Source organism: Pezoporus occidentalis, unplaced genomic scaffold (genome assembly GCF_034315485.1).
Source record: "Pezoporus occidentalis ecotype Australia unplaced genomic scaffold, CSIRO_AGI_Poc_V1 ctg18, whole genome shotgun sequence".
Classification (NCBI taxonomy): Eukaryota; Metazoa; Chordata; class Aves; order Psittaciformes; family Psittacidae; genus Pezoporus; species Pezoporus occidentalis.
The window spans coordinates 1702535-1714721 of NW_026913640.1; the positions used below are offsets into that span (position 1 = coordinate 1702535).

The following is a 12187-nucleotide window of genomic DNA, read 5'->3' on the forward strand; positions in this document are numbered from 1 at the left end:
AGTCAAGGGTCCAAAACGGTGGATTTGAGCAAGGTGTGGAGATTTTTGTGTTAAGTACAAGCTAGTCTGGTACAGAAAAGCACCGTGAATCATAGACAGATTTAACAGCGTCACTTCTGTCTGAACAACTCTTCACTCTCTTTTTCATCAGAATGAAAGCAAAACATCTGCACCACAACAAACTATTATTCAGTTAGTGATACTCTGTAAAACAGGGTAGTTTGCTGTATAAAGAATGCTACTTGGACTCTTGCCTCTTGGGCATGGAAAATCTCAGACATACTTTAGTTTCAGGAGCCTGAGAGAGCAGGGCATCTTAGAGTCCTCCCACCAGCCCAGCTACTCTAGCCTGTGCTCTGTCATATTGAGAAAGATATAACAACTAGTCATGAAGTGTACATTTTCCCAGCATTCCTCCTGATGCATTTGATTTGAGGCATTCTGAAGTCAACATATTTAGTCTGATGTTTGAACAATAAGCTTCATTTTCTTTGGCTGGAATTATTCTATTGTGAAAGGGATTCACGTCTTGTGTTTTACTGTTAATAAAGATATTTCGGATTTAACAGCTCTTCCCTTGTCTCACATTTTTCTCTTTGAAACGGATTGGCCCTGGAAAGCTGCAGATCCTTGTCCGATTGCTGGTGACCTTGGGAACCAGAGCATTTAGAAAAACTTTATTCATACAAGTCACTCTTGGGCGAGAGGAATCAGTGATTTCACTGAATCAGTAATAGGATGAAGCAACATTTTCTGCAGAATGGGATGGCAGATACTATAAGATTGGAAACTGATACTCCATAAAATACACATGTTATAAAGTATATGTATTCCTCACTGTCCCGTGGTAGATTTGAAAGTTCAAGGGGCTGATCATCCTAATATGGAAGGAGGCAACCTTGAGCCAACAGGCAGTTGTGAGTAGTAATACTGCCCTAGGACAGAAGCCCAGCTGTGGACCAGACAGACCTGCAGCTGTGCAGGTTCTCAAACTGCTCAAGGAATAAAAAGAAATATAGTAAGAATGTATTGTCACAGAAGTCAGGTTTTAAACCTGAGTGATTTTACTTAAAGCTAAACAATAGCCTTGGAATGCAAAAGTTTAATTCTACCTAGTCAGAGTTAGCCATTTTAGTATAGCAAAACAACTAACATGCAAATTTAGTAGACTAAGAAAAGACAGACTTTAGGTTTGTTTTTTAAAGAAAATCAAAGATTTTACTCAAGCAGTCATTGGTCCAGAATGGTTGATACAAAGTTTTTCTTTTTTAAAGAACAACTTGCACAATGCTAAATACAATAAATTGTTACTGAACAAGTTCTATACAAACACAAAGCACAGCTTGTAAAAATATATAAGACTAACAAATACTCCTGAAGATGTATCATTTAGCAGACTGAACTGCTGCAATATCAAAGTAGTACTTCAATAAGCACCTATGCCATTCAGATAACCTCTATTCAGAAATGTGGTTTAATATGAAACTTTCACTTTTGAAACAAAAGGTGGGATTCAACACTTACATAATAGTGTTTGTAGTTTCAAACCCACCACTTACAGAATAACCTGAATTGGCTGAAGACCTGGGAAGTCTAGCACTAGAGCTGATGAGATACTGGTTGTCTTAATGGGACAATTTTAACTATACTTTTTTTCAGAAGAAATGGGCTACATAAAGGAAAAAAAAAAAAAAAAGAACAATTACACAATTACATTTTAGGGTTTGGATGCACTTGCTATTCTGAGTGAAAAGCTTTAGATTTTAACTTATCACTAAAAAATGAGTGATATTCTCATCTGTAACTAAGTTATATTTCATGTATAAGAGGCTGGTCCTTGCAAAAAAATCCACAAAACAAGGTCCAACTTTCAGCTGCATACGTCCCACCTAATTCTTCTAAAGTTTTCTGCCATTTACCTTTTTGGGAACTTCTAACCACAAATTCTTTCACATGGTTTGCACAGACAATGATTTCAAACCTAGTTAACTTGTACATAATGAACATATAGCAGGAGGATGACCTGATTTACACTTCTCTGAGCCAATGGATCAACTTCTGGATGGCATCTTGTCCTTGCCTTATGTCCAGCAAAATGAATTATGCACTAAAGTTTGCCATATCCCTGAGCAATTGCTGTTAGGTCATGCCACTGGACCAGCTCAGATTCAGGACTTTATTTCACAACTTCCATAGAAAGTAACTGACTTCCTTCAATGATTGTCATCAAAGAGTGACTTGTTTAACAGTAAATCCTTATATAGAAGGATGTTGATATAGTGGAAGACTTTGGTAGGAAAAGGGTGTACAGCTAAACGTTACTGATACAAACAAATTTCTATTAAAATCCTAAACAATAAAATTAATTTTAAAAAGAAGCAAAAATAGACTCCTCCAGATTTGCTCACAAGTTTGCAGACACCTAAGCAGCTCCACACCTCAAAAGTGCGAACAAGAGACAAGTAAAACACATAACAGCAGCAACTTCCGCTTTCCCTTAAACATCAAGAGTCTTTGTATTTCTATAAAACACACATCCTATTCCTCTTTCAGCACCATTTGCAGGCATTGATCTGTTCTGATTACCCGGGTGCTCCTTGAAACTGTTGCTGCCTCTGTTCCAAAGCCTGCTGACTTAACAGCTGCTGTTGCTTCTGTAGAAACTGCACTACTTCTGGGCTTCTGAGTAGGGACTGCAAGAAAGGGAAAGCAGACTTTACTTTAAAGAACATGCACTAAATAGCTACCACAGTGATTATATGATAATATTTTTTCATTAAAACGACTTGCACATTACCTATTGCTGTGGTTTAACCTCAATAAGCCAACTAAGCTCTACAGCCTCTTGCTCATTTGCCTCTACTAGGATGAAGCACTGCTCAGCAATAGCTAAGCCATCATCGTGTCACCAACACCTTTTCCATCACAAACCCAAAACACAGCCCTGTGCAAACTACTGTTAAGAAAATGAACTGTATCCCAGCCAAAACCAGTACACCCATATAAATGGGAGTTCAAATAAATGCTGAAGAACTACAAAGCATGCTCACAAAAAGGCATCTAGGAACTGTTTCAGGACATCAGCAAGTAACCAGAAGTGGCATTAACACAGATCCTGAAAGCAAATTCAGAATGTAAAGAATACACATGACCACAGAAAACAAAAAAAAAAAACCACCAAACAAAAAAAAAACACAAAAAACACACCAACAAAACAAAAACCCAGAAATAGCAAACAAGAGTAATCTTATGACATATTGAAATAAACACTTTTCCACTGTGCTTCGTTTTGTTTTGAGTTCTACATTTCCCACTGCCGATAGCTCAAAATAATAAATAAATAACTGTAATTCTACAGCAAAGCTCATGTGTCTCTCAGAGTTCAAGCCTCTGGATGATGCTCTTAGTCACATGGTTTAGTTCTAGGTAGTCCTGCAAGAGGAGTCGCCATCACAGGTCTCTTCCAACTTGACATACTCTAACATTCAGTGTTCACTGGGCATTCAATAATTCCCCAACATTCAAAACATCAGTCCAGCCATGAGGAATGAGTTAAAAAAAATCCCTCTGCCTTCAGTCAAAAGACAACTGTATCTAAACCTATTTGCATCTGGCTCCTGGCCTGAACAGCTGCAGTCTGTGATCCTGCTGTAGCTGTTCACTCTCATTCCTGCATGGTGGTGATTCAAAGAAATCACAGTATGCACTGTAAAGCACAGACCTTTATTGGTGCCGGGAGCATGTCGGGGTTCAAACCTCCATACCCATCTTCAAAGCACAGTAGATTTCAGGATTTTTTTATACTTTACGTTCTCATCTTGATATAACTTTATCTAAAGCACCCAGACATACAATTCGGTTAAGTTATATAACTGTAGTTCTCTTAACCTACTGCACACTTGGGTTAGGGCTACAATGACAGTCTATTGGTTACCTTTTAGCTTTCAAGAACTTTGAGCTATGTGCTTAGTTCTTTGTTCAAATTGTTGTATCTTACCATTAGGGATGTCCCTGCTTAGAAACAATTCACAGAAGCAGATGCAAGCCATCTACAGTCTTAAATTCTAACGCATTATCATGCCTCACCACAAGGGCAGGTTCCCACTCTCAGAGGGGCGCTCTGTTCAGCGAATCGTCACATTCAGGTGGTAAGTCATACTCATGCTAAAAAAGTAAAGTTATTTCAGCTAAAGACTAATGACTTGGTCTCAATGGCAGCACAAGTGTTTGCAAGGCCAAAAAGTAAACCAGGTTGGGAAGGGATCCTTCCAAAATTTAATGGAGGAAAAAGGTTATTTTTCATCTGAATTAATTCCCTATACTGCTTGCTTGTTATGCATGGTCACTTCCACAACTCAACCAAGAGGTACTGCAACTCCGTAATCCAGATCGACATTCAAAAGGACCATCAGCTTCCCAGGGTCTAGAACTTTATTGCTAGTAGGAGCAATTCTTCTGAGATTATCACTGAAGACAGCCATTCTGCATACAACTCACACCTACAGCAGCACTGGACAGGATCAGCCATTGAAAGCAGTATCTAACAACAAACAAGCTCACTGACCAGAAGCTCAGCCACCTTTTCCTTACTATACATTTGCTTTACCAAGTCCCTTCACCAAACAGTAGTTCTTTATCTGGTGCAGTTTGGTGACATTAAGGTGTTTCAGGCTCTTCCATCCACAACTTGCTGCCTCTCAGCCCCTTGCCTCTTTCTACATCTTTATCCAGTGCAAGCTGCACATCCAGGCAGACACGGACCACCAAAAAAGCATCTCCTCACAGAGATTAACCACATGCAAGACACTTATGAGCAAGCACAAAGGACTTGGCACTTCTAAGTGATAAAAGTGCAGGCAGCTGCCAGTGACATTGTCGTGGTTTAAACCCAGTCAGGTATATGCTACTGCTGAACCCAGGACAGACATGCAGTAACTTTCTTGTGCAAGGATGCAAGATCTGGAACAGCCCCAGATGCAACAGACTGTCACCATGTAACCCTCAGGCATTGTGCTGTGTAGGTATGTGCAAAAACACAGAAGAAATTCTGGAAGAAATAATCCTGAATGAGAGAAACTAAACAAAGCAGAGAGAAAAACAAGAACCAGATCAAGGAGAATCTGAATCTCACTTTACGAGAATACCGCAAGGAAACCTCAATTTTTGAAAAGCCTTCACATAATTTATGCAAAAGCTCTCAACATCTATGTAAAGAGCTTCTGGATGATATATTTCTAGAAAATAATGTTTCATTAATAAAATATCTTTCAAATTTAAAGCCACATGAATAGAAACAGACAGGAAAAGGTACAATTCAGTAAGAGAGGCATGAAAAACAACACATGTAAAAAATGAAATTCCATAGTTTGTTGTATTCTTCCTGTACAAACTGAAGAGCTACAGATACTCTTCTGAACTTTAGACATAATCATTAAATAGGTGCTATTATTGAGAAAGAATTCAAAATAAATCTACGTAGGTGTATACTTAAGACGGACCCAGTTTCTTTAAAGACTTTTTACATTTCTGAACAAACACTGCAGCACTTTCATAAGACTTGTTAAATTGGTTTGCAGAGCTAACAGAGAGAATACAATCAGGCCTGTTAGCTTTTGGAGAAAAGAGACTAGAAAAAAAAAGGTACAGAAAGTTGTAATGAAGCCACCAAAGGAACACTAAATACTGACTTATTTCCCTTCATTGGGCTTAATTCTTCAAATATACTCAAAGGAACAGCATAAGTGTTTGACAACTTACAACACACACCGTTCATGCAGTCTGCAAATATTGCAAGTCATACTGCTAGCATACACAGTTTGCTTTATCAACAAATATATATCCAATTTTAAGCATGATATGATAGGCCTACAACTTTTAAAACTGTCCTGGGTAGCAGTCATGTTTTTCCTTTGTGTTAACTGGTGCAGTGCTGTGTTTTGACTTCCAGCTTGAGAACAGTGTTGGTGAAGCCGATGTTTTCGGTTGTTGCTAAGTGATGTTTACCCTGACCAAGGACTCTGTGAGGCTCATGCTCTGCCAGGGAGGAGGGGAAGCTGTGAGGAAGCAGAGATGGGGCGCCTGACCTGGGCTAGCTGGGGAGGTATTCCATACCACAGCATGTCATGCCCGGGGTGAGGGGTAACTGAGAGTTACCCGGAAGGACAGGGGCTTCCGGGTGGAACTCGCTTTCTTGGCCGGTGGTATCGTATTCTCTTCCCTTGTTATTTTCCCTTATCATTGTTTTAGCTGATAGTAGCGGTGGTGATTTGTTGCTGGACTGTTCTTGTCTCAACCCGTAGGAGTTGCACTCTCTCGATCCTCCTCCCCGTTCCTCCGGGAGCGGGGAAGGGGAGAGCCCCGGTGCGGGGAGGGGGGAGGGGGAGACGGGCACGGACCTCGATTGTTGTCAGCTCGGCACCACTCACTGGGAGTGAGTGAACAAGTTACCTGACTGGGTTTAAATCACGACAAAAACACATTACAGTAATTCAAGCTTGCATGAGACCTAAATTCCATGCATTGTGGAGCTTTACAGAAAAGCTGGTTCAACAAGTTAAAAACATTTGTTATAAGCGCTGTTTACCCTAAAGAAATAACTACATCTCTTTAGTACTACCAAAAAACTCAACTTCAGTTAACATGGCAGCAATCATTAAATTTAGTCATCTTAGTATTATTTACACAGACGCTGAGACACACACAGCTGCCCTGCAGTGTATTTCAAATTTGGAAATATGCACATGTAGTGTAGGATCATTAAACTAATTTATATCTTTACAAAAGTGACAGTTAAACATTGTTACACTGTCTTTACTTAATTTCAGTTCAAAACTGCTAAGAAAACAAAACTTACCAGTCTCTTTTTATTCAATACTTGTTCTAAAAGAGTAGGTCTTGCTGGGCGATCTCCAATGGATCCTGTTCTCTGTTTTGTAACAGAAACAGAACCTTCAACACTATCCTGTGCATGAAAGAAAAAAAAAATAAAATAGAGAACTGAGACTATAAACCCTGATATAATGCTATATTTACTTTTCACCACAGAAAGTCCCAAGAGTAAATAATGTTTGCTTCATTAATTTACAGAGGAAAACAGCAGAACAGGAATGGAAATGGATCTATTCAAGAATTAGCATCTTCTTTCACTATTTCATCAGTAACAGTGAAGCAACACAGCTGAGTTAGCCTTCTAAATTGCACAACTAACCAGGTTACCATGGGTAGTTAGTGGTTTGAATTTATTTGACTACATTTCTTAAAAATTAAGTCATTCACAACATCTCAATCTCAAGGAAGTGAATTATATGTATCACATGCAATAGGGTAGGAATGACAATAATACTTTTAATAGCAAAACTAAATGTACTTCATAACACTATTATGAATTCTTCAAAGCCACAGGCAGAGACAGTAGAATCTACATGTTTTTTTCTTTGTAAGCTTATTCTGTTCCTTCTGCAATCACCGGTCACATGAATTAGACCGTCTTCTAAACAACACAGCTCTGCAATCTGCTGTAGAGAAAATACACATAGTCTGGAAAATTTCAACCAATGTTGAATCCTACGCATATTAAATCCACAACTTACTGACCTGAAATAATTCAAGCAACAACAACAACAAAGTATCCCAGGGTCTTTCACTTCAATCCTGTCCACAGAAGTGAAAAATTAAACTTCTATCAGGAATCTGACTCTACAAGACAATGGTATCTTGGGGGGCTTTGACAGACACCACTGCAAAAAAACGCAGGAAGTTTAGCACTAAATATCCTGTTTTCTTCTGCAAGTCCAGGTTTCAATGCCATAACATTCAAAGCAACCTCCACTTGCAGAAACTGGGAGAAGCAAGCCCACTCTCTTCCAACAATAAGCACTATTTCATGTTACAGACCAAAAAGTCTTAATGCATCACTACAAAATGCAGCAATTTTACCCTTCCCTCATAAAGTCCTCTTTTCTAAATTAGCATAAGTATTTGTGTATACACATCATGAACTGAGCACAATGAGTTACAAGGAAAAGAGAGAAAGGTGAAAACCTGCCAGTATATAAATCTAGAACTCACCCACATCTTGAATATTGTGTGCGGTACCTGGTCTGTCCTCTAAAAGAGAAGTAGCTACTAGAAGTAGAGAAGGTTCACAAAACAGTAACAAGGATGATAAAAGTAATAACTTTTTACTTGGAAACAAGCACACTACAACTTTTCACTACAGGTAAGAAACAAGAGGCAAGCCTACCAAGTGTCACAAACTGAACAGGAATTAGTTGTTTACCATATTTTCTAACGTAAATGCTAACTGGCAAATTAGGTTAGTAGCCAGGTTCAAAATCAGTGAACAGTCTTTCAAACCAGGCAGCAGACCTGAAGAAACTATCAGAATGTAAGGGATGCTGAGAGTTTACAAAGGTTCAACAGGAAGTCTGAAAAAGTATATGGGACAGCCATTACCTAGAGTTACAAAATACCTTAGAAAGCCCACAGCTATATCAGCAAGTCCTCTGAGCTGAAAAAAGCAGAGAAAATATTCCCTAGCAGCATCACCTACGCTTGGCTTTTTCTTGTACACCTGCTTGATGACAGCTTTTACAGCCACACAAAAAAGCTTCTTCGGCATGACACCGAGTATGCTAATTATTATATTTACATGAAAGAAACAAACAAACCAACCAAACAACAAACAAAACAGAAAAGGGGGAATTTTTTTTGATTGCTAGTTTGCAGTTGTAACAGTTCCCAGACACGTAACTCCACAGACAGCTGTGCTGACAAAAAAGGGCTGTGTTTAGCAGGAGTGTCAGGCATGATTTTTTAATTCTAATAGTAACCACTATTTTACACTTGCCCCTTCCAGCACAAACTAACCAGCACCTTCAAAATAAAACCATTTCCCACTTTCTAGTTATCTGAATACAAAATCTTAAATGCTAACTTAGTACAAGTGACCATCAGAAACTGTTTTATCCCGGCTGAGTCCCAAACTATAGGAAAAAATACCTGAAAAGTTAACGGCTAGCATCAGTTCTCCCACTGACAATATTTCCCCATGTAAGTAATACACCTAAGCTTACCAAAGTAAGTATGACCTACCAGTGGTCTAAATATTTAACTGCAATTTTATACATATATATGTAAATCAACAAGTATCTTGAAGAACCTATAAACTGATTTTTATACACAACATAATGTAATACCAAATGGCCTTTTTGAATGTAAACCCCCATCTTTCAGTACCAACTGGGCAAGACGCCTGACATTTCTCTTAGATCTATACTTCCATCTCCCATCCAGTGAAATAAAACACACACTGAACAGCAAAGCATCTTTCGGCAAGGTCTTCTTTCCTAGAATCTTATCTAGTTGCAAGTTGCTGCAGTTTGTATCAGGTAAGAGAAAAGAACCAGTGTTGGAGAAATAGGAGCGAGCTCTAGGAGTTCACTAGATTTCTTTCCTTTCCTCTGAACGGGATGGTCCCATTTCAAACCCCCAAAGAAGCGGTAAATGGCCCATGCCTGGCAGTGTTCAAGGCGAACTTGGACAGGGTTAAGATCTAGTAGAAGGTGTCCCTGCCCATGGCAGGGGGTTGGAACTAGAAGAGCTCTAAGATCCCTTCCAACCTAAACCAATCTGTGATTCTATGACTCCGGTCATTAAAAAACGAGTTTTCCACAGGAAGCCCCATGCCGCCCACCCCACCAGCCGCCGGTGCCTCACCTCGGCCCGCGGGCCGGCCCCCGCCGCGGCCGCCCCGCCGCCCCCAAGGGCCTGGTCGCTCTTCTTGCGCTTGTACTTATCCTTGTAGATCTTGTTGCGGTGGCGCTTGCACATCCAGGGCTTGCGCTGCTTCACCACCTGCGTGGTGGTCTCGCTGCAGCCTTGGTAGGTGCAGCTCTTGCAGCCGCTGCCGCCCGCCGGTGCCGCCGCAGTTTCGCAGCTCGAAGCCACCGCCGCCGTCGCCTCCTCTTCCTCCAGCTCTTCTGGGCTGGCCGTGCTCTCGCCGCCCGCCGCCTCGGCCTCCTCCCCGGCCTCGGCCTCGCCTTCGCCAGGCACCCCCAGCTCATAGAATAACATGAGGCCGCCGCTACTGGAGGGCGGCAGCGAAGCGTCGGCGACCGGGAGAGGCAGCACCCCCCCCGCCGCTGCCTCCTCCTCGCCGCCGCACGGCTGCATCACGAGCAGCGCCAGCTGCGGCGGCGAGGAGGCGGAGGAGGAGGGCGCGACGCCGGGACTGACCCGCAGGGCGCCGACCACCGGGCCCGCTCCGCGTCCCCCGGGCGCAGGCTCCGCGCGCCGGCGCCAGCAAGCCGCGCCCACCGCGCATGTGCGTCCCCGCGCGCGCGCGCTCCATCCCGCCGGCAGCACGGCGTGCTCTGCGCGCATGCGTGGTCTGGGCGTGCCTGCGCGGGGGGAGCGGGAGGTGGGGTTGGGTGCTTGTAGGTGAGGGTGGAGCTGTGGTTGGTGGAGGAGCTGCCTCTGGGGCTTGGTTGTGGGGCCGCGTGTACGGTAGCGGTACGAAGCCTTCGTGTCTGACCTAGTGCAAAGAGCCTCCTGCGCCTATGTGACAGCCACAGTGTGGTTTAACTCAGTCAGCTGCTCATGCCCCTGTCCCGCTGCAGCCCCGTCATGGCTGTGCTAACCCAGCTGTTGGTCTGCACAAGTGCCGTCTCTGGGCTGTGCATATTCCCTCTGCACAGGCTGCAGCTGTCCAGCCACTGTCAGCTGCACAGTGGGGACACGGGGGTACAGTTTGGTTTCCTCTCACACCCTTTTATTGCCTTAAGCCTCCTCTTGCTCTCATAGCTTGCAGCTCACTGCTCTTTGCCCTTTCATCATTTGGGTGTCGGTTTTCTCCTTGGCTCACTTCTGCATAGCTCTTGGTATTTTTCTTCCGTACATCAAGGTTCATCAGAGCAGCTAAGGCCACCTTTGCCCCATTTGTGCCATACAAATACATTATTCCTAAGTAAACCTCCTTATTCTGCAATGTAAATGCGTACTGTATCCGTAATCTTAGCTATTTTTTCCCTGTTCAATGTAGTTTGTTTTTTTTTATATTTTTATTCCAAGAAAACATTACTTGTAATGCAACCATCATGCCTTTCTTCACTTTCCCTCCACTTTTCCTCCTCCTGTGTCACAGGCACTGAATTTCCTCACTCCTGCAGAGATGTACTAGTGACCTCCATCTCCTTGATCACCCACTGCTTACCCCCATTCATTTTTCTTACCTTCGTGCTCTCTCATGTGTTCTTGCCTTTCTCATGGCACACATTGGTTCATCCCATGTTAAAGAGCAGTGCTGACCCCATTTATTCTCTGGCAGTTGACACAGCTCCCTTTTCCTGTCATTCAGGTAAATGATCATGCTGTTTACAGTTGTAGCCATTCTGTTTCACCCTTGATCATATTGTAATACAGTTCCCATTTATTTGTCAAAATACACAGTGATATGGTGTAGTCCCAGACAAATCACAGTGAACTGAGTAACTGTCCTCATTGCCTTTGACCCACCGGGCAGCTTTAATATGGGCAAGATGACTCCCAGATTTACTGTTCAAACTTGTATTACAGACTGTTTCATTTCCCTCAGTGGAGACTTACTTTTCCCACACCTGCTTCAGTATTTGTTTTATCTCTGTCACAGCCTTGCTGGGATAATTTACAAAACTCTCTCTCTTTAGGACTCAGTCTTGCATCTGTGCCAGTAGTGAAACATGTAAAAATTACATGCAGCCTCATCGTTTTCGTGCGTCTTACCTCTTCAGATGTGAGATCCTTGATGCAGACCTTGTCAGTGAATGCTTGGGAGTTTTCACATTATAGTTCCATTGAAATAACTTTAATTTATTTACTAATTAATGCATATTGAAAGAATGCCTACTTAGAATTCTAGGTGCTCTTGACATGAGCTAAAATAAAAGCCAGTGTAATAATGAATCAAAAACAATAGCATTTTTCTCCAGACACATCCACACTATAACTAATTAAAATTCAAATAACAAGTAGGAGGCTGATATCCTTTAAATCTCCAGAAGAAGAGTTCCCAACCACTTCTCTGAAGCCCCGCTGAGACAGGTAGGTTTGGCACAGGCCAGTCAGACTGGCAGACTGAGGGAGTTCAAGGCTGAATGAGAAAATTATTTCTGGAGTTAAAGTTTCCAAGCAAAAGCCCTGCTGAAAACTA

At 42.0% G+C, this 12187-nt stretch overlaps 1 protein-coding gene across 1 annotated transcript; it reads right to left on the reverse strand.

Moving 5' to 3' along the window:
• Positions 1-1191: 1191 nt before the first annotated feature.
• RFXAP (regulatory factor X associated protein) lies at positions 1192-10383 on the reverse strand. Its single transcript, XM_062615375.1, has 3 exons — positions 9718-10383; positions 6854-6961; positions 1192-2693 (listed from the first exon to the last, which is right to left on the reverse strand). Exons 1-3 carry the CDS (start codon positions 10381-10383, stop codon positions 2583-2585), a joined length of 885 nt encoding a protein of 294 aa, XP_062471359.1. The 3' UTR covers positions 1192-2582.
• Between the last annotated feature and the right edge of the window lie 1804 nt (positions 10384-12187).

Excerpts from the sequence above, each read along its gene's own strand:
- RFXAP (XM_062615375.1), bottom strand. The coding sequence starts at position 10,383 with ATGCGCGCAGAGCACGCCGTGCTGCCGGCGGGATGGAGCGCGCGCGCG. Across the intron at positions 6,962-9,717 it reads GGGCCGGCCCGCGGGCCGAG|GATAGTGTTGAAGGTTCTGT; the intron begins GTGAGGCACCGG and ends TTTCATGCACAG. Across the intron at positions 2,694-6,853 it reads TATTGAATAAAAAGAGACTG|TCCCTACTCAGAAGCCCAGA; the intron begins GTAAGTTTTGTT and ends CCTTTCTTGCAG.